The sequence below is a fragment of the Coloeus monedula genome (assembly GCF_965178545.1).
Source record: "Coloeus monedula genome assembly, chromosome: 2".
Classification (NCBI taxonomy): domain Eukaryota; kingdom Metazoa; phylum Chordata; class Aves; order Passeriformes; family Corvidae; genus Coloeus; species Coloeus monedula.
The window spans coordinates 36308152-36330702 of record NC_138782.1 but is presented as its reverse complement, the minus strand read 5'-3'; the positions used below and the strand labels follow the sequence as shown (position 1 = coordinate 36330702).

General features: G+C 44.9%; 1 protein-coding gene across 2 annotated transcripts; it reads right to left on the bottom strand.

Moving 5' to 3' along the window:
* Positions 1–11032: 11032 nt before the first annotated feature.
* Positions 11033–13857, bottom strand: COX20 (cytochrome c oxidase assembly factor COX20). Of its 2 annotated transcripts, XR_014227365.1 has the most exons (5): positions 13773–13857; positions 12212–12326; positions 12006–12069; positions 11350–11547; positions 11033–11154 (listed from the first exon to the last, which is right to left on the bottom strand). XR_014227365.1 is itself a non-coding variant. In XM_082303138.1 (4 exons), exons 1-4 carry the CDS (start codon positions 13803–13805, stop codon positions 11406–11408), a joined length of 354 nt encoding a protein of 117 aa, XP_082159264.1. In that variant the 5' UTR covers positions 13806–13857; the 3' UTR covers positions 11033–11405. The 2 variants fall into 2 exon arrangements, 1 of the variants encoding a protein (XP_082159264.1); XM_082303138.1 differs by having other exon boundaries at positions 11033–11547.
* Between the last annotated feature and the right edge of the window lie 8694 nt (positions 13858–22551).

The following is a 22551-nucleotide window of genomic DNA, read 5'->3' as shown; positions in this document are numbered from 1 at the left end:
TGTGCTGTGCTTGAAACTTTTCTCCAGTGTTAGTCAATTTCTAGTAGACTTCAGAAGTAAAGATAAACTTGTGTTGCTCTTCTAGCCTTTATAGCAGATGCCATTGCATATTGACATTAAACATTAACAGCACCACCTCCTTGTTAATAGTGCTTTAAATCATCCCTTTACTTTGAATGAGAAAAATGTAAATTGTCTTTAAAGAAACACTATTTAATGAAATTTGGGGAATTGAAACCCAAATCTGTTTTGCTGAAATGGAGTTTTCTTTAGACTTGCAAAAAAAAATTTAGTGTAATTAAAGTCCATTTCCCTTCTACCCTCTTCACGAGAACTAACACTTTGTATGGAGTGCTGATCCTTTGCTTATTTTGGTACTCTATAAAATGATATAGTCTTAAACTAAAATATAAGAGCCTACACTTACTATGTGGTTGTAAAGCCTGTATTTCAATTGAGTAGTTTGGGACGTTTTGTTTTCAGTTCTTCATTGTATGGTGTTTACAAAAAAAAATCCAACAAAGCAGCCACACGTGAAGTGCTTCAACTCTCACTCAAAAAGGAGTATCTTGTTTCTATTAACAACACTCCGACAAAAGCTGTTTTGGTAAGTTCAGCACTATCTGAGGAACAGAATTCAAAAAGCTTCAGCACATGCACTACGGGGACACGTGTAGCTCAGAGAGGGGGTGGAAACGTCCAAGTACGTCCCGCTCATGATTTGTCACAGTTGAGTGGAGAGCAGCACTTGCATGGAGCCGTGTATTCAGCCTGGGTGTGCCCACACAGACTCACTCTCAACGTAGCTCAATATTCCTAGAGAAGGGATTTATTTTGCCACGTGAAAATGGCTTTTATAGAGAAGCAGTTACCTAGAGCGCCGCTAATACTAAAGAAACCACAGTTTGCATTTGAAAAGGACAAAATGAAACTTGGCTGGTGGCTACAGAAAGGTGAGGAGGGCACAGCTGTGCACTGCCAAAATGAGAGGGCTGAGCCATCTGTCACGTTCAGTGATTCCTCGCAGCTTACAAGGGCTTGTTTACATGCAGAAAAGTACCTGGATTAGAGCTGTGCTGCTCTGCTGGTGGCGGTGGCACGGATAGTGGCATACAACACTGGGGTTTGGGTTCATGTATTTGGGTGCTTCTCCTTTTGGACGGCAAACTGGGCTTGGTCTTCTAACTGAGGTGGTTTTTTTTCCAAATAGAGAAACCTGGACAGCCTTGAGCTTGTCTCTGTGGCAGTCGGACCATGGCACACGATGCCTGTGCAGCTGTTGGCAGCGGTGCCAGTGCTGCTGGTGGCACTCTCCTTGCAGCCCTGTCTGATGAAGCTGCTGCCATCTCTCATCGAAGAGCGCATCGGGCTGTGGCCGCCCCACCGTGCCTGAGGGGGCTGTGCTGGGTGTCCCGGGAGGAAGCGCCCATTTAACAACCAAACAAACTCCAGTTGTATTTCTGCCTTTGCTAGTAACAGTCGCTAGGATACACATTGTGTACAGGGAGGTGCTTCCCCGACACGCCACGGTCTTGGCAAGGGGCTGTGTCCTGCGGGAAAGGACTTTGTAAACACACTCAGCTGTGGGACATCGGGGAAGGCTTTGGTTCTGGGGTGGCTTATGGGATCCCTGTCGCCGAACCCGGCTCTGCTGCCAGGAGCTGGCCCTTCCAGCGTGCTGCACTGCTTCCTGTGCTGCACCGGGAGTACTCGGCAGTGCTGCCACCTGTGTGTAGGAGCTCAGTGGAAGTGGCACCTGTACACGAGTTCCTTTCAGTGCCTGCTGCAGGACAGCTCAGCAGCGAAGACATTTTTAGACGTTGTGCCCACTTTTTCTGATAGTGGAATGAATTAAATCAGTCTTCTGGTAATGCCATGTGCAGTCCAAGCCACTTGTATTAAAAGAAAAATTCTTACTCATGGTGTAAGCCACTGATTTTTTTTTTCTTGCAACACTCCAAGCAATGCTTTTAATAGAAATAGGTGATGAAGTATTCTTTTAAGATTAGGAAGTTTCCTTGTTCATGACCTTTTGAAAAGCTAGGCCAGTGCTTCCTAACAGGGCAGCCTCAGACTAAGCCACAAGAAATCAAACTCAGTTAACAGAGACATGAAATACTTCGACACTTCCGCAGATGTTTAACTGCTGGGGGCTGGGCTCTCCCAAGCAAAGAAGCGCGCACATGTATTTGTGAACTAGCAAGGGAGGAGTAAGTACAGCTGGAGACAACTTGGCCCAAAGCACTGTGGAGGATGGGGAAAGCTCCAGGATGTCAGCAAAAGCTGCTATGGGGAAACGCAGAAGACCAGCTTTGTAACTCGCTGTGTAACAGACCGGCTGCGGTGAAGTTAGAGCAGCGCCTCTCTCACGCACATCCTCATCCCAGGCAAAGCACTCCGTGCAGGTAGAGGGGGGAAGGAGGCCTTATCTTAAAACAACGGCAGATTAGTGGTTAGTTTTGTGCACTTCTCTGCTTTGCAAGGCACCAGCCATCTCCTCCAGCACAGAAGGCCTCTCCAGAGCCAGCCTTTGCAGGGAACTGGCTGAAATCAGGACTTGGCCAGCAATTACTCTGGATGCAATTCTTGCCTTAGTTTGTCTTTCTGCCAGTACTGGGAGTGGCTGGAAGATTCAGCAATGAATTGGTTGCTATGCAAACTTAGTTGTAGCTTAAAAAGATGGTTAGTGCTTAACATGTTGTCAACATCAATAGCAAAAAACAACGGCAAGTGTAAAAAACTTAGAAATGCAATTACTCATGTGGGTGACTTGATATGTGTTACTTTAGAGCAACTTTTTGTTACCTCTTCTGCTTTCGCAGACAATCTTTGATCTGCAGAGTACTTTTGGTCCTAGAAGTTACCAAAATCAAAACTATGGGTAAGACAACTCAGTTTTTCCCTCAAACCTTTTCATGCTCAAAAACTATTTACAACTTGGTAGCCTAGGGCAGATTCAATTTGTACTAACGATGGGGGGATCTGCTGCCTGGTTGGCATAAAAGGATTTAAAGGGTACTTGTTCTCCCAGTGTTAATTCTCCCACAGCTAGGATCAGATGGCTGCTTACTAGGACACCTCTGTTAACTCCTGTGACATATAAATGCAAGGATGTGTCCTCTAGTCTGAGCGTGGCCTTTGTTTATGTCACATCAGCCTGCAACAAGTCTTCTGCCACTCTGTGCTCTGGAGGTTTCCCTCCAGGAATCAACAAAGATCTGTGTGCCTAACTTAGACATGAGGAGCTCTGAAATGGTGCTGGATGCCCAAGACAATTGCTAAATAAAAAGGCCCAGAATAGTACTGAAGATCTCCCTGGACATAAATACACACTTAAAGTACCAATGATTGTTTACAAGGTGGGAGATGCACGAAAGGTCTGATTCTCTCTTTCTCATGTAACTTACTCATTAACAAGATAGAGCTGTATTCGGGCTCTGCTGAACTCTCAGCTTTATGGGGCTGTTGAGAAAGTAGGTAAGATAAGCCTTGTATTATAAAAGGACTTTTGTCTTTGCAGTTAAGAAAGTAGTGAGAGATGGGGGAAAGGAAATGAGTAAGTCTCGAAGGAGATATTTACTGTAATATCTTTTTCTGAAAGCAGTGACACTTGGGGTTTGCTCACATCATGCTGAGAAACAAGACTCAGTAAAGTTGAGCTAGCACAGGCAAGTCCCCATGCAGCTCCACATGCATGTTGTGAGCAGCAGAGCTGTGTACTCAAAGCATGGCACCTCCACACTGTGCACACTTTGTCTTCCCTGCTATGTGCTCCCTGCTGCTGCCAGAGCACCTGGGATGCTGTGGGGCCTCCGGCCCAGCCTGGGAGCACTGCATTGGAGGGAACAATTCCTGAAGGCAAAACGGAATGCTCGTGTGAGTCAGGTTGTCCTCTGCGTGGTACTGGGATTTTTCTGCCTTGGGTTTTGCAGATTCTCTGTTTCTCTGTAGGCTGCAGAATCACAGAGATTTGCTTCTGGACATGGAGTTCATCCTCCCACTTGCAGCAGGACTGGCACTTGTGCTCAGGTCAGCTGGGGGCTTTGTTTAGATGATGCCTGAAAACCTGCAAGGGTGGAAATTACACGACCTCTTTGGGCCACCCAGTGCACTGCCCTCAGAGTAAAACAGGCCTGTCCTGCTGCCTGGCCTGGAGCTCCCAAGCTTGAGTTTGTGGCCATTGCCCCAGCCACATCTCCTGTGGCTATCAGGAGGTGTTTGGCTCCATCTTTGTGACTGTCCTGCAGATAATATTGGGCTCTTATTAGTTCACCCCACAGACTAAATCCAGCTCCTTCCACTGTCTTTCCAGAGGGCAGGCCTTGAGTTCTGTAGACACCTTAGGAGCCCATCACTGGAGTCTCTACAGTTTTTCAACATCCTTGAGCAAGAAGCCCAAAGCTGGACAGCAATATTAGATGCACTGCTCAGCAGTGTCAGTACTGGTGGATAAGTGCATCCCTTCATTCGTTGGCCACTACTTCCTGATGGAGCCCAGGCTGCAGTTTGACTTATTGGTCTCCTGGCCTACATTCAATTTGGCAGCCACTCTTAAGTCCTATCCTCTTCAGCAGGGCTGCTACTCAGCTAGCTGCTTCCCAGCCTCTAGTGGACACCCCCTTAGGCAAGCAGCTAACCCTATAAAACAACAACAACAATAAAAACATCTAGTCTATTAAATTGTTAAATAGTGAGACAAGCACCTCAAAAAGAAACATTAGTTGTAGATTTGTGTAAATTGAATGTCTTGTGTGTTCCCCCTGTCTAGTCTGAGAGACCTTGGAGAAAGCAGCTGTGATAGTACAGTAAGAACTATTTCAGTACTTAAGGATCAGTGAACACAACATTTAAATGTCACAATCTGGGCATTTGGATTCCAGACCTAGGATATTCCTTCAATAACACCTTTTGCATGAACTTGCCTGCCTCTTTTTTACAAGGAGAAGTATCTCCTGTGTGGAGCGGGGGCCACCAAGCATCACACCAGCTGCCAAAGCTCGAGATGACTGGCTGGTTCCCATATGTGGCTGCGACAGGAGCTGCTCCCTCCAAAGGAAAGGAGGGGCGAGCAATCACTGTGATCCAGTGCTCCAGTCCGCAGGGCCGCACGCTGAGCCCAGCCCTGCTTGGCACTGGGCAAACTCCACAGTCTGCTTGGTGGTGGAGAAGGTGGTGGAGGCTGGGAGACACTTCCTGAAAATCAGCATCTCCCCAGTGGCTCCTGGACATTCTTGGGAGGGGGCTGCTGCTGCTTCAGCGGCTGCATTGGCGCAGCCCCGGGTTATTTATGTGCCTCCAGAGCCTGGCAGCCAGCCAGTCCTTTTTTATTTTTTCCTTTAAGGAAACACCCGCAGAAGGGAAACGAGAAACTCCAACTGTTTCTTTCAGCAGATCCTCGTGCAGACAATGAAGAAAAGTTTTCAGGAAAGATCTTGCTTTTATAGGTACTTACTGCCTTGAAAGGTCCATTATTTAGCAAGTACAAGTATCCTTCTCTAGTTCCAGAACAAACCAGGGAAGATTACACTGCTGAAAGCAACTGAAGGGGTGGTGGGGGAAGGGAGGGAGTGCATGGGCTCCTCCTTCAATGGTGGCTGCATTCCAATTAGTGTGGATCCCACAGGAGGCCACCAGTAGATAGACAGTGCTACTGTTGTATCAGTATCTGAACCCCTCTCAATTTTGTCTGGTTTGCTGCCATACCAGGACTGTGTGACTTCATACAGAGCTGTGGTTTATGGCATCTCACAGCGTTCCTGAAGCGTGGCTACGCGTGTCTGTCCACACAGCCTTCTATGGGGGCATCCCTCGCTCTGCTGGAACTGGGCAGTGCTCCGAGGGAGCGGCTTCCTGGCCATCTGCTAGGTGGCCACTCCGTGGCCCACTCAGGTGCTCTCAAGATAAGTCCCTTGGAGAATGCAGGTGTGAGTGACAGAGATGTACAGACTGAGGTATGGTGTCCTCAGAAGAAGGATGAATGGTGATGGAGACATTTCTGAGTAGAAATTAATGCTGACTGGATTTCAGGAAAGAGATGACTGTTGTGCTTGTTAGTGGGGATAGGAAGCCCTCTACAGTACTGGTTCAAGAGGACTTTATGAGCTTTAGGAAGAAAAGCCTGAGCTCTTTTTATCCATCTGGGAGTCTCAATAGGCAGTAACTGAAGAATATGACACTGGGATACTATCAGACCTAAAAAACCGAGTCAAACAAGTTCTGTCGTGGCCTCCCAGTGCTGCCTCAGGATAGCCCTCAAGGGCTTTACATATTGGATGAAAGTATTATAAGCACAGCATGTAACAATCACTGGTAGCTCCAGATTTCTTCAGGGGGTCTGAATAGGGTATCCTCCCCTGTATTTTGAGGAACAGGCTGTTAGAAATTTTTTTTGCTCTGTATTTGTTCTGTGAAGGACTCCTGCAACAGCCATTTGTGGTAATGTATCAGCCCAGTAATAAACCTGTTACTGGCTTTTCATCTTCAGAGATATTGCCACTATCTCAGCCAGAGCCTGAACACAGTTTCCTGAAAGGGAGGGGTATTAGCTTCCCTTTAACTGCTTAAGTAACATAACAAGAGCAACGGGCAGGTGGGCTGTGTGCATCTCTCATCCTGTTTCCACAGCATCTGTGCAGTGTCACATTGACGAGATGGCAGAGAAGGATCTCTCACTGTGGCCACCTGGCAAAGGTAAAGGTGGTAAGAACTCTTGACCTGGATGACAGAAAGCATGAGTATCAGCTGGAGTTGTAAAGCTTGCAAGTGAACTCCAAAGACCTGCCATGCATGTATATGCAGGATTGAAGGCCAAGATGTGTCATGGATAAAAGCACACTGAGAGTACCAGAGTTATCACAAGCCATTTGCCATCAATAGGAGAGGTGAGGATCTGTTGTCTAGGAAGAAAACTCACACCGGCTGAGAGCACACCTGCTGCTCTTTGTTACAGCATTTGACAAAACAAACAAAGAGTTAAAAAAATATGCAAAGCATGTGCTTCCTTCTCTCCAGAGCAGAAGGGGGAATCTTTGTTTCTGTTAAATAGATCACCACAATATAGGCTGGGTGTTTTTGGAGCTGTGGCCAGGCTAAAGAGAAAGATTCCTGCAGTGGTAATTGTCCACTCCCATGGTACATTTTAGGTACTGCCAGAGGGCTCCTGGCACGTTCAGGAGAGTTGAGGGTTTTGACAGTCTTGTCATGATGACAGAAGCTGGCAGGATTAAAATAGCCTCAGAACAAACTGCTCTTAATCTTGAAAACAAGCAGACATAAGGAGGCCGTGACCTATTCCCGCAGGAACAGGCAGACCCTGCTGGATGGCTCTCAGGCAAACTATGAACTCCAGCAGAAAAAAACCAAAAGGGTGTGTAAAAAGAGGGGACCTACCCTTAATCAGGGTGCTGATAGCCATGAACAAAAGTCCGTTTTCCTCAAACTGTCTCATCCAAGGTTCTACGTTTCATTAGTCTGCTCCTTCACCACCATTTGAAGATTTAGCAGCTGTACATGCTTAATGTAATATTTTCATTTTAAGTGTAAGAAAGTTACCTGTTCCAAGGCCTTGAGTCACATTGACTAAAACTCAGTTCCACTTCTGATATTGAATTAGTTCTTGGTTCTTCACTTAGGAGGAAAAAAAAAAAAAAATCAAAGGATCATCTTTTTGAGCACCTGAATACACTATAAAACTTTGATCAGTTTTCCACAGCAAGAACAACGTATTTGTTTTGAGAGTTAAATGGAGCAAGCAAACAACTTTCATGGGTAACCACCGAGCTCCTGAGCTAAATGTCTGGATAGGAACAAGAGAAGTACAGAATTAGTCTACTAAGCTGAAGAAAATCTGTTGCTTGAGAGCTCATTACAGCTGAATTCACACAGTACTTCACTGTTACCTGGGTTGCTTATACCAGAAATAACAAATGTACCTCCTCCAGACACAAATAAAAAAACCCTACCAAAAGGCAGGCTCAATGACAGGAGATGACCTTTCCCTTGCAGCACTCAAGGACTTGGGGTGGGCGGTGACACACAAAGACTCTGGAAGCCTGCAAAATGCAGCGGGGGCCAACATCTCTCAAAAATCTCTGCTTGGGTAAAGACGTAAATTACAACTTTGGGATGGCAGCTGTCACCTTCAGAAAAGTTCCTGGCTTTTGAGCCTGTTGCATCTGTCAATGGCTGAAGCAGGACACTTGCTTCAGTGAGAGACACCCAAGAGCAGAGGCCACCTGATCACACACACAGCTCTGGAATGGGGTTGGCAATTAACCTTCGATCTCCACGTTTCAGCCTGGTGCCTCCACAGCAACTTCCCTTCCTGAAGGACCGGGAGGGCACACCTTGCACACGTGGCCTCTGGCTGCTGCTGGAGTCCCAAGTGAGCGCTCCTGCCGGAGGAGGCTGCAAATGCCTTTTCCCAGAGTATCGCTACTGCAGGCAACAGGAAGAGAAAGGTGTGGAGGAGCAGTGGGGCCATAAACCCATCTCTTTATTTTGCTGGTGGTTTAGGTTACTTTAAGGAAGAATTTTACTAACTTCACGGATAAAAACTATTGGTTTGTCAGTCACCTTTCAGTGACAGTAACATAACTGTCGGTAAAATAAACACGGTTTTAACAACTTTACAGTTTCAAGTTGTTATGTTTCATACTCTCCCTTTTTATGGTTTATTCTGAGGGGGCTGAAAACCAAACATCTTCAAAATTACTATTTCTCTTTCTTCCTAGTAACTGTCTGGTAAGATTTAATTTAAGCTAGCAAAGCAAAAACTATCACGTCTGTCATTAGCTGCAATACTGTAAGATTTCAAGTCTGATAATAAAATACAGAGGTGTGCTACATGTTTCCACCAATGATTTAAGACAGATAAATAGGGATACAGTTCAGTAATTTTATAACATAGTTATGTCATTGTTTTCAAATGTTAGAATTACTTAAGTTACTGCAATTTTTATTTTCTTGACAATGTGTCCTAATTTATGACAACTAATAGCTTTGAGATTTTTTGTTTTATCCTGTTCCTCACCCTTTAATTGGGGTAACCCATCAGTCACTTTCAATTCACTCTCCATAGCTGGCACGGAAGCAGCTGGAGCCAGCACTTCAAGGAATTATGCCAGACTTTTTCCCCCGCATATCTGATCATGAGCATTCTTCCCTCTGCTGTTGCTGGCCTCCCCTTTCACACTGAGTCCCGCTCACAGCCTCCCTGTCTTATATCCCCACCCTGCCCTATTCGGCAAAGGCCTCGACTTCCAGTCAGCTCAATTCCACCGCAAGTTTTAGTAAACACTGAAGCTCAAATGTGCTGGCCAGGCTGCCTGCACATTGCCTCTTCCTCAGTTTTTCTGTGAACATCTGGCATGCTCATTTTACACTCTGCATGGCGAAGAAGAAACATTAGATGGGTTATCTACGCAATGCAGCTACATCTAGCATTTCACAGTTATGCTAAAACTGTAGTTAACCTGCTATTGGGCTAATATCCTTAAATGCAGTAACTTAAACCAACACCAATTAACACCAGAGAGGATTTAATGCTGCAGTTTACCCCAGATTTTCTTGATTTACACAGTATCATAAAGCTGGTTCTACTTTCTTACCAGTCACAGTATTTCCGTGTTTTGAAGGATGCCATTATGCACATGCTAACTTCTTTCCCATCAGCACAAAACACCATTCTCTCCTCTCTCTACAACTGCTCTTTCCCAAAGAGTAAATTTTCATCAGTGTGCTTTTGTTGCCTAAACCTCCCAGCTGACCTATGACCTTGCAGCCAAAAGACCCCCTGCTCAGGCTGCACTTTCTTTTCTTAGGTCAGATAGGAAAGAACTCAACCATGTATTAAAGCAGGAGCTTGTTAAGACCAGCTTCATGGCTCACTCCATTTCCCACTGCTGCTCCGAGGGCTTTAGGAAGCAACACCTCCCACCCCCAGGGGAAGGACCCTCCCGTCCCCTTGGCCCCCCACCCAACACAGGACCAGGGAAAACATTTTTCTCTTCTGAATTAGCTACCAATTAACTTCTCAGTTTGGATTTTGCAGTGAGGACAGGAAGTGTTTCACTGCATTAATTCTTCTGAAGACTTTTTATATAAAATATTGAAATGAATGTACTCAATGAAATTTATCTTTGTTTCCTCCAGAAGAAACAGGAGGAATAGAGGGGGAAAAGGAATTAAGAGTATATAGGTTTGTTTTCTTCTTGTAAGAGGCTAATACATAGAAGGTAAAAGTTCAATTTTCTCTAAATAGCATGCCTGTTTAGTGCTCTCAAGTATATTTCCAAATAAATAAGTAGAGCAATACTGCTATTTACATCTGGATTCCCAAACCTCCCTGCACCAATGGGAGTTACTAACAGATCACAAACTCTCTCAGACTAAGTACAAGGTGGGGGAAAAGGACTAATTCAGCCTGGTGAAATGCCTTTAGACCAGAAAGTGCTTACAGCGTAATACATCATAAATCATTATATGAAAAAATAAAAACATTGTGTCACTCCTGCAGACAGAAGCAAGCAAGGACTATGATGTCATCACTCATCTTTTTACCGACATGCTGTTAGACCCAACACTGTATTTCCAAATAAGATGGTTTCCTTGAAATTATGTAGTGATATTTCTTTTAACTGAAAAACGCACAGTGAAATAGTTAAGTAGAACATGCCCTTTAAAGAAAAAACAAAAGAACAAACTACTGACCATTGCTACTTACAAAGAATGTAAATTATTATTCCACAAATTGTAGGGAAGTGCCTTAAATAGCAAGATTTTTAATGAGGTGAAAAATTATTTACTTACATAGTTTAGACTGCTCTGAAGTGTGATTTTATTCTTAGTTTCAAACAGACAGAACAAAGATGGAAATTCTGCAGCTTCACAGTGTATGCAAGTTATCTGGTTATCTTGCAGCTGAAATCTTATAAAGGCTGCTGGTATCACCCATCTTGCACATGCAAAGCCTTCTACTGTTTAAATATTCCTGTTTCACAAACAGCACTGAAGGATACATTTACTCAACAGCTGATGAAAATATTTTCGTGTATTTAAATGAGATGTAATTACAACTTTGCTAAAACAAACCACACTCTGTTTATAATGGCAGTTAAAGCAGTCCCAAATCACTGTTGTTAATCCTCTGAGACCCTGCAAGAGAACACATCAGCTCCCAGATATTTGACAGGACGTCATTCCCAAATGTGTGCAGTCACATACATACATGAAACAAAGCAAGGCTTGTACAGACTTAACAGATTCACTGTGAATTTCCTGCTCTGATTTGCTAGGAAAACCATGATTTACCAGTTTTAGACACCTCACAGGCTTACAGTGTAGACTCACATTTTTGGACCACCTTTTCCCGAAGATGTATTAAACCACAACTCCTCCAGAGCAGCCTATGAATCGCTTCTTTCACTGCCAGTTTGTTCCTTTTCTGGGTCAAGATAACTGCCTTCAAACAGAATTCTGTTTCTCATTCCTTCTTTAAGCATTCTTTGCCGGATCCTTTGCTGGGCCAAGTTGTACCTGCAGTAAGACCTAGAGGAGGGGTTGAAAAGAAAACATGATTCCCAGCTTTATATGAGTGGCAGTATCAAAACAGAGTCATTCAGTCAGATGAAAAGTTGCAACCACAACTGATAATGCTAGTAAAATTCAGCATGCTCCCTTTGGAATTAGGACACAAGGGTGGGGTAAGCGAAGGAAAAAAGAATTAAGATAAATGGAAATAACTGGGGGGATTGTTCACTTAGGATTCAAAAAACAATAGCAAGTATTTTAAAGAAATATATAAACATTCAAACACATTGAAATGCTTTCCTTTAAAAAAGGCAAGTATTTTGGGGAGAAGGAAGAGGACACTTTGCTAGGCACATTTTTAAAATGCAGTTTCAAAAACAACGTGAAACACTGTTTCTGAAAACTGAAACACGGGGATCATGTTGTACAATTCAGCCAACACAGGCCTGTGAAAATGGAAGAAGCATTTTACATACCAGTATCCTAACATTGTGCAAATAAAGCCACCAACTGCAACATCACAAGATCTTCTAACTCTACCTGAAACAAAAACAAAAATCTTCTGAAAAGTTAGAGAAAACAACTTGTATGACTCCCCACTATTAATACCACCTACCAGCAAACAGATGTTATTTTTTTCTTGTCAATAAATATGTAAAACCCAAAAGGAGTAAGTACTTACTAGTTGCTAAAAAATGTCCAAGACCCATAACTAAAGACCCCAGGGAGCCATAGAGCACTGATTCTCGTGCACATGGGACATTTTTAACATCAAGAAATCCCAGGAGTTTAAATGACTGTAAGACAAAAAAGAAAAAACCATAAATTTCAAAAATCACTTTTGTAGAAGTTTGTGATGCCAACTCCATTGTAAAACTGACTTGTTATCTTAGTAGTCAAATACAACCAGTTGAGGACTTACTGCCTCCAGGGATACAGCTGACCAAAAGTGAACAGGCACAGATATATCAGGGATGTTTTTGGAAGAGTTAACTATTAATTTACATAACACAAAACCGTTGATCCATCCTTTCTACTGAATATTAATACTTCATTTTTTACCTTTGCATTCCCCAAAAAAGGAAGGGAGAAGACCCTTAAGAATCCAGGATTTTTGTTACAACAAACAAGGAAGGTTACAATCAACTATGCAGTTAGTCATGCCATGTAATTTTAGTACCTGAAACAGCAAATGTGCTTGAAAAAAGTTACTGGAGAATGAGCATGTAGTAGAGAACCTTATACTGAACAAAAACATTTATAAACCTGTAATTTATAACCTAACCCTATGTCGAGGCAGGGGCTGGGCACACGGGTCAGGGTCAAGGCAGCCGCCCCACAGTAACACCTGCACATTGTTCTGCTATCAATCCTTTGCTCAGGGACGGTGTGAGAACACGCTTCGTTCTATTGTGCTTAAATCATTAGAGCATGAAGAACCATGTGTACAACTGCATCTAAATTCATCAAAGGTGATTGTTTTATGTTGTTGTGAAGGTATTCCACTTGGCCAAAGTAGATTTTGAAGACAGAGTACTACAGTACTCAACTGCTTGTGTGGGGCTGACAACCGTGAGAGGAGCCATTGTGTCACTGGTAATGGGGATGGCAAGCATGGAAATCCCCATCGTTACTTTTATCCGTATTTCCTAGGGTCAGCCATCAGCTGTCCCTGTGTACCAGACAGAAAGGATGTGGTCTATGTTGGTCGTATCTCCTAATTAGTAATTTCGAGTGCTCTCACGTGGAAGAAGTCACTTGATACGTTGCTGTTGTTGGCTAAGAAGGTATCGCTGCTACATCCATGCAGCGTGATGCATCTTTTTAAAATAGCATCTCACCTGTTGCCACACTGGGCATCATTTGTTATGTCTCTGACCCCTGCTGACCACCGGCCTCACGAACCCTCCCAGTCTCACCACGGTGTTTCGCCCACCAAGAGAAAGTCCCACGGAGGGGCCCGGGGGAACACAAACACAGCCCCCGCCCCACCCACCTGGCCCTGCAGAGCCTCAGTTCTGCCGCGGGCTTCCGTGCATTGTTCCCTAATTATTTCCTCGGGGAGTGAAACAGCGGGGCGGGGAGGGACGGCCACTGCTGCTCTGCAATGACCTCCCGTGTGCCCAGCGCGGGGCTGCCGCGGGCAGCCGGGTGCCGCGCAGCTCCTCCTCCTCATCATCCTCCTCCTCATTATCATCCTCATTCTCCTCCTCGCCCCTCGCCGCCCCCCCGCCCTCCATTACCTTCCCCGGCTCAGAGTCGCCCTCGCCCGCCATGCCGCGGCAGCGCCTTCCCGCCCGCACCAGCGAGCCGGGGCTGCGCCCGCGCACAGAGCGGCGCCGAGGGGACGCTGCTCCGCCCGCCCCGTCTCTGTGGCGCCCGCGGAAGGGGCGGGGCCGGGCGCGCCGGCGCCATTTTAGGTCCCGGCGCTGAGCGAGATTCCAGCGCGAGTCCTTTGTTCGGCGAAATGGGTCACGGCGCGGGGGGCGCGCGCGCGGGCACGCGGCCGGGGGGGCGGGGCGCCGCCGGCTCCCGCCCCGCCCCCGCCTCGCGCCGCGCCCCACTGCGGGCGCGCGCCCGGGCCGGGCGGGGCTGAGGGCAGCGGCTGAGGGCGCCCCCGGATCCGCACGGCTCCCGGCGGGAATGCGCGGCAGCGCCGCGCTCCCGGGCGCCATAAGACCTGCGAGACGGGCCCTGCCGCGGGCTGAGCCGAGCTGTTAAAAGCTAAAGGAGAAACAAGAGGGCTGGGAGATGCAAACGCGCTCAGTGGGTAGCACCTAGTGGGAGAAGGAGGTTATGGGATCCTTCGCGGGCTGTGGGCAGCCGGAAGGATATGGAGGTGCATGTCCCCTACCCCAGGTGAGGGAGAGCTGATTGTCAGTGGGAGCATCCCAGGGCGCTGGAATGGGACGAGGAAAAGATGATTTATGCAGCTGGGCGAAAAATTCGCGGGTGGCAGCGGGAAGCAGGAGGTGGAGGAAGAATGATTCCAAAGTGCTCTGGAAAATGGCCTCCCGTGAGGCCATGTGGAGCAACGTCAGGCACAACCCCAGGGTTCAGCCGGGGTAAGGCATGTGCTAAATCACTTGGACATGCTGGAAATGACCCCTTAGGGGTGTAGCTGTACCTGCAGTAAGGATGAGAAAACGTAAAGAGTGTCAGGTGACTTAGGACAGAGGTACATTTCTCCAGGATACTGTAAAAATAAATTTTGCTGCAAGAAAACAAGTCTCTCCCTGCTAAGTAGCAAATTACAGGGTAGGTTCAGTGTAGGACCTTTTCCATCTTCGCCATGAAGTATAACAGGGATGAGAGATGTGCAATACTGCTCTTTGATTTAAAAAATAGTATGTCTTTACTTAGGAGATGCCTTCAGACCTTGTTAAATATTATTATGTGTTTGGGTTTTTTTAATCCTGTGCTAAATAAAATGGTCTTTTACACATTCTGAAATTTATGTTTGCTTGAATTTTCTGTCACTCTTTTTTCCTGTGTTTGCAGGATTTTGGAAACAATGCACTTTTGCACAATTGATTCTCGTGTCAGTAGCTGAAAGGTGCTACTGCACATTTGCATGAGCATTTTTAAATCTCCCATGGATTCGAAAACAGTCTCAATCCTCCCCAACAGTCCCAATGTATCACTGTTTCATCATCTTTGTAGACACTGCAGGCAGAGCTCTGAATTCACAGAACATACTGATTCAATACATTTGCTATCCCTTTTAAAAATATCACTAGGAGTAACTTGAATTAATGAGTAGTTTGGCGTGTTAAAAGTTAATGTATATTATGTATGTAGTGATGCAAACACAGGACATTTGCTATATGATGCGAAAACCAAAATTACTGGCATAATCTGCCCTTGGAAAAGCCTGTAATGTCCAGTTTTACTTTAGTTGGTTTAAAAATTAAGCAGTGACAAATACTGAGGAATGTAGTGAGGAATCCCAAGAGAATGCTAACATGTCTGAGATTAACAAGGGCACAATGGTGAAAAACAGATGCTGCTTTTACTGCCAGTGAGGTGGCCTGGCCTGCAGCAGTTCATATTTTGAAGGAAAAGAATGGAAGGATCTTCTTTGCTTTGAAAGAATTAAGATGGTGGAGAGCAAAGTACACAAATAGAGCCTCTTCTGTCTGATAGTCAAGAATGGGCTAAGGAGAAATGCAGGGTTTTCCCTGTGTGTCATTTATCCTTTTTCCAAATACCCAGATCACACGAGTTATACTGAACTATCCATTAGCGATAAACATACCATTCTAATTTTTCCCCCTCTCCTTGGTACTTGGTCATTATTGTGCTTTACTGCTGCACTTCACAGCTCTGCTTCTTGTCCTGCAGGAGCTGCTCCAAAATTAATTACTATTACCCTTTGTGGAGTTAGTAGTACACGGGGCTGCTTGTCAGTGCTTCGGATCAGTGAAGATGCTGGAGCTGGAGCCTGCTTAGCTTTAAAGCAGAGGGACACTAGGGATAGCCTGAAGCATGCAGCCAACTTTCCCTCGTGTCCCATAGGGACCTGCCAGGGTGTGCAGAGGGCACGGGGTGATGTGCTCCAGCACTTGGGGCGGGCAGGGCTCTCGAAGTGTGGGCTCGTACTTCTGCTGCTTTACCCTTCTGTGCTCTGAAGGCTCTGGAATTAGGATGTCATGCTGGATTCAAATAAAAATGAGGATAGCTACTTCTAGCTCACTGAAATACAGGTTTTAGCCTGTAAGTTGATAAAGGAGGTTGGGGCTGTGTGAGCGTGTGGTACTTTATACGGGTGATCACACAGGAAATGTGAGAGCTGATACAATATGCCCACTTCCTTGCCAGTATGACTGGCTGCAAGAGCTGGACCAACTTTTACATAAACCCTTGGCACACCTGGCCCAGCAGAGGCACATCCCAGAGTATCTTCCACTGTATCCTGCAAGTGTGCATACAGGGAAGGTGGTAGAGCAAAAGCCCTTGCATGCATGCCTTCCTCCATTAACAGGGACACTGTGCTGTTTCTGGAAGCCAGGCATCTTGTATATGCAGTTTGGAATTGCTACCTTGAATTTCTGACCCTAAAGGACACGACTGATATATCTAAACAATCGTGTTTCCTTAATGACATTGACCGGAGCTGGAGTCCCTTGGCTGACCTGCCTATGCCTTGCCAGTTCTATCCATCATAGTGTGCTGCTGCCACCTGCTCTCAGCTGTTTGAACTTTTCCTATATTTATGCAGTTCTTATTTTTATTAGCACTGATAAATAAAGTGTAGCATCCTTAGCTGTATGCTTCTCCATCCTGAAACTGACAGCTTGGAAATGGTTTGGATTGGTCTTTGACAGGGTCTTTGTTCTGTCACCCTTCACCTCTGTGTTTAAAGGTCAGGCCAGGCAAAACTCTTCTCAGTCCAGCAGCAGGAAAGAGGCCACCATGTACAGGACATGAAGCAGCAGACAGAAAGTGCTCACATCACAACAGTGCAGGCAGGAACCTGGCTCACTGACTTCTCCAGTGCTTATTTCCTTCATCAGAAAACTTCACTGAGGAGTCTGATCCCTACATACATGGATCTTGTCAGTTCTGACAAAATTTTGGGCTGTACTCCATAAAAGGAAGAAACCATCACACAAGCATGGAATTTCCTATCTTTAGCACCTCTTGGTCATGTAAGTTATTCCTATACCATAGGCTGTTTATGTAGCTTGTGGAAAAGCAACCTGCAAGAGCTGTGACAGCCTGTCCTAAGAAACAGAAATACATTTATTAGACAGTGTAGCTGACAACCCCTTTAGGTTGATGGCCACCATGGACAGATAACTAAACTTCCTGGTGAATTCAGCATCTCCCATGCTCCATCTGAGCATGCTCTGCTCAGGGAGTTTGCAAAGGCTCTCCTGGTCTGTCCATAGCAGTTGTTACTGGCAAGTGGAGGCTGTTCTGCCTGTTCATATCCATAGCTATCAGCTTAAACTGTTCTAAGGTGGGCTGCTGACACCAGAGGTGGTCCAGGCCTGCCTCCTCTTTGCTGTGCACTCCTGCCTTCTCTTGTCATCAGCTCTGCTGCCGCCTGATGCAGCTGAAAGTGAGCACTACACAAAAAGCTGCTTCCTGGCAGTGGTGTGGGGACAAACAGGCTGTTTTTTTGAGAACAGTGCTGATCTACATCAAGTCCTTCAAGAAGTTGCTCTGTTGAAGATGTTTGGAAGGTAGCAGGCCATTGGGTTCCTGGGCTAGGAGCTGAGGCATGCCTTAAGGCAAATTTTGGAGATGTCCGGCGGGGTATTGTCTTCTTGGTCACCCTGAAGCTACTTGAGTAGCAGGGAAGCAATTGCTTGTAGTAACCATGTGCCATTTTGTAAGCCATGAAAGCAAGAGGTACTAAGAATTGCCAGAAGTCATGAAGAGGATGATTATTCCACTCATGTTCTCAGTTGCCATGAGGGTGTCTGTCCTTCCAGAGGAGGACGTTATGTTACTGAATGCAAGTGTGTAGGAATTATGTGTTCTGGAGTTACATATTTCTGAGCTGCACTTGCAGCCCAGAAAGCCAACAGTATCCTGGACTGTATCAAAAGGAGAGTGGCCAGCAGGTTGAGTTCTGATCTACTCTGGTCTCATGACACCCCAGCTGCAGTGCTCCATCCAGCTCTGCGGTCCTCAGCACAGGAAAGACATGGACCTGTTGGAGTGAGCCTAAAGAAGGGCCACAAAGATGCTCAGAAGGCTGGAGCACCTCTCCTGTGGAGACACCCTGAGAGAGCTGGGGTTGTTCAGCCTGGAGAAGAGGCTCTGGTTTTATCTTACAGCAGCCTTCCAGTACCTAAAGGGAGCCTGCAAGAGAGCTGGAGGGGAACCTTTTAGCAGGACCTGTTGTGATACGACAAGGAGTGATGACTTTAGACTGAATGAGGGTAGATTTAGATTGGATATTAGGAAGAAATTATTCCCTGTGAGAGTGGTGAGGCACTGGAACAAGTTGCCCAGAGAGGTGGTAGATGCCCCATCCCTGGAAACATTCAAGGTCAGACTGGATGGAGGTTTGAGCAACCTGATCTAGTTGAAGATACCCCTGCTCATTGCAGGGGGGTTGGATTAAATGATCTTTAGTAGTCCCTTCCAACCCAAGGTACTCTATGATTCTGTGATTCTACAATGGTTTTGTGGGGGTAAATTGTTATTATGATGGCTGCAGAGGAACTGTGCTGTAGGTTATGTCAGAGTAACCCTTGTGGGGTCAGGGCTGGCACAAGGAGTGTGTGCAGGGTGCTGTTGCCAAGGCAGTCAGCAGCCATGCTTGTGCAATTGAATAAAAAAACCCCTTTTTTTCCCCCCCAAGCATTAATGTTAATGCAAATTAACTTTGAACTGCATGACAGTTTTATTCTGGGTTGGCTTTGCTGATCGTTTCTGTGGGTTGACTTTGCCTAACTTACTCCTAACTGCTGGTACAAACGATCTTTTCATCTGCAACACATAGGAGATTTTAATTCAATGTACTCCTCTGAAAGCCAAGGAAATAAGGGCAGGCTTCTAATAGCTTTATTTTTTTCTGCCAGATCTTTTAATCTCTTTATGTTATTTAGGCACTTGATTCAAAAAGGAAGAGGGTTTTATATTTAAAAAGGCGGCTTATATAAAACATAAGGGTTATAATTGCAGCCGTACTGTTGGATGTAGAGCTAGATTTAAAATTTCCTGACTAATATAAATTGGACGTAAGGATGTTTCTGACTAAAAATAGAGCAGTTTTTCTTAAATAACCAATTTTTTTTCCATATAATGTAAATTACTTTATCTATAAAGCATGTCTTAAGTGTATTAGTGGCAAATACAAACAGACACTTAAGTTTTCTTGTATGTCACTGTAATCCACTTCAAGCAGATGATGATACTATTTATTTCTGCATGTTTGGTCCTTTTTTTCTTAATTTGCAATTTTGTAAGTTGCAGAACTTGGTTTTTTGAAACCGAAGACATTGGGAGATTTATACTGCTTCTGACACAAATTGGAATGATGACAGGGTCATAGGCACAGGAGTGTGGAAGGGACTCCTTTCTTGCCTCAGAGCTACTTTCCTTTGGCCTGTTTCATTCCTAAGGTGTTCATCTAACTTGACTTCAAAACTTCCCCTTCCATTTCACATCTTCATTTCTCAAAACACAGTAGCTGCCCTGAAGTTTCTATCACGAAGAGTGTGGAGGGTGGTTATTATGAACTCTGCGCCTTGTGTTCCACGTCTGTCATATGAATGTGTCAGGCTTAATCTTTATTAATTCCTGAGGGAAAACTGGAGACTAGAGCTAATAAGCTATTTGTATGGTAATTGTTTCTTTTGGGACGTGGTTTCTGAGAATTCATAACAAACTGAAAAGAGTTGCACGAGTAAGAAATTTATTTAGAAATAAGCTGTTTAAATAGCACAACAAAATTAGAAAATTCATAGGGGAAAAATATATTGAAGATTATTAAATGCTCAGGCACCATCTCAGACATAAGAATTCCCTCAGCACAAGTCACTGGAGGCTGCAAGGGTATTCTGAGGAGGTATCATGGTGTGCTTCTCCTGTCCTTACACTTTTCCCTATATATCCAAAACTAGATAAATTAAATTTTTGCATGACTCACTGGGGCTTTTGCATTTTTGCCAAGATCAGGCTAAAGCCCAGAGAAGGGAAAGTGATATAACACAGACAGTGACATAATACAATGATACCACTGAACTGAAGGGTAAGAGAGGAAAGGGATGGTGTGCCAGGAGCCACTTTGGTGATGTGTTTTGCATGCAGTGTGCTGTTCAAGTGGATGTGTAATTAGCAGCATACAGGGAGAGAGGAGTCACATTCAAAGAGTAGAGCATATCAAAGTAGACACTCAAACCAGACAACTGGAGAGGATGTTCAGAAGCCATACCATGTACCAACTTTAAAAAATTATGATGTATCCTGTAGATCTCATTTTATCTTGTTTGGTTTTCTTCCTTTTATTTTTTCTCTTCAGCAGGTGGGGGAAGGCAAGGAGTTTGTGGGTTCTATTTTAGTTTTGTAGTCAAGTTTAAAGTAGATTTCACTGGCTTAGCGCTACCCCACATTGTCTGGTGACACGACTGTCTGCTAGTACCCTGCCAGATGCAAGGTGTTTTGTTCCACTGGAGGTTACAGTATATTCCTGAGACAGCCACCATCCAAACTACATGGAGAGACTCAGAGAATTCAGTGTATGGTGTTTCATCATGCTACAAAGGCTGGTTTCAGTCTGCTAGGGCAGGATCTCCTACACAAAATAACACACCTTTGGCAAGGGGTAAGGGAAAAAAATTGCACATGGCTTCAGAAGGATCTCACAAGAAACAGGCAGTCTGCAAGGATGAGATTTGAGAGTTCAAAGTCAAACACAACATATTATTTCCAAACAGTTGTTCCAGATTTGCAGGCACCTTAGGTGTCCTGCTGTGGTGTCCAGATTCCCTGGCAAGAATTCAAGGTTTTTCTCGTTCGTGACAGGAATGACTTCATGTCTTGCACACTGAGAGTGTTAATTTAGCATATAAATATTTCTCTACCTGGTGTGGTTTCTGCTGCTTTCTGAGAAGCAGCAGAGATTAAAAATACCTCATATCTTGTTGCTTAGTGTTTTCGGATCCAGTATTTTTGCTCTTTTCCTGATGCCTCACTGTGACCTGGCTGAAGGCTGAGTCAGTCTGTTGGTGACTGGCTACCGAGGGCTACAACCTTCTGTCATATTTTGATTTTGGAGGATCCTGGTTTTCTGCCTAAAGCATGGAGTGCTGGGCTAAAGTCATTAACTCTATAGAGCACCTGATGCAAGACAGCCATCAGAATTTGGTGGGAGGGGGAGAGCAGGTGTAGTGCAGCAGCTGAGCTCTGAGGTTATGGAAAATGGTAGGACAACTGGAGCTCTTTGGGTTGCTGGGGGAACTGCTCCCAGAAGGACATGGGGGTTTGTGTGCACTCTCTGCACTGAACTGTTGCCGTCCCCCTCCATGTGCCAAGCGGTGCTGCCAGGGAAGCCTTCCGGAGTCTCCCTAGGGTAGGGCCCGGTGCTGTTGCCCTCACCAGTGAGACAACAACCTCCTCCTTAAATTGAGTTTCAGACTTCCTGAGCACAGGCATCTGTTCAGGGGCCACTGAATTATGCCAAAACGTTTCTTCCCTTATACTAGTGGTTTTATTTTCCCAGCATCTCTGACTTGTGCCTTCTTAGTACCTCTGCAGGAATAAAAGTAGAAGCTAAACACGTGCTTAATTGCCTCACTTACAAACTGTTTAAAATTCTTAGATAACTGATGTCTGATAGACTGGTTTTTCTCATCTGCTAAAGCTAAATTAGGCTAACACCAGCCAGAGGTGGCTGGTGAGTTATTCTTCCAGTCTTGGGAAAGTCTGTGTTGGCAGGAATATTCAACAACAACCATCACCAAATCCAGTGCTTCAGAGAGGGGAGGTGAGGAAGAGAAAGGAGGGCTTATTGTGATGAATGGTCCTTCAGAGCACTAACTTGGGCTTCTGACAGTATAATTCTGAATAATGGTGTTGGTTCCTTCTGATTCTCATCTCATTCTTGTGCTTGGGAGCAGTAAGTGCATTCCCCTAGTTTATGGCTTCCTTTTTACATTTTTTTGCCTCCTGTGAGAGTACTTTAAACTCATCACTCAAGATGATCATTGCAATACAGCAGTTTGTCTTAAATCCCCATCTTTTTCAAATGCCCGTAATGAGTACTAAAAAACTAATGCTGTTCAAAGTTCTGGATTTTTTTTTTCCCAACTTAACTACAGGCAAGTCTCAGATTTTGAACATATTAGAGGTCTCTTTAAAATCTTATCTATAATTGACATAATTATCTGCTCAGACAAGTTGTGGCAAAAGACCAATCCCTAAGAAGAATCTCAGGCATTATGCCCTTATTTTTAAGTTAAATCTGGGATGGTCTCCAAACCCTTACCATTTCATTTATTAGGTCTTTCTCCAAAAAATGCAGAGCTGCTGTGCATTCAGAGGAGTAGAATTTAAGCACTT

Bases quoted from the DNA above. Each gene is read 5' to 3' on its own strand.
- COX20 (XM_082303138.1), bottom strand. From the start codon at position 13,805: ATGGCGGGCGAGGGCGACTCTGAGCCGGGGAAG. The intron at 12,327-13,772 runs GTAATGGAGGGC...TTTGTCTTACAG, and splicing joins GCGACTCTGAGCCGGGGAAG to TCATTTAAACTCCTGGGATT. The intron at 11,548-12,005 runs GTATGTAAAATG...CCCCTCCTCTAG, and splicing joins TGCACAATGTTAGGATACTG to GTCTTACTGCAGGTACAACT.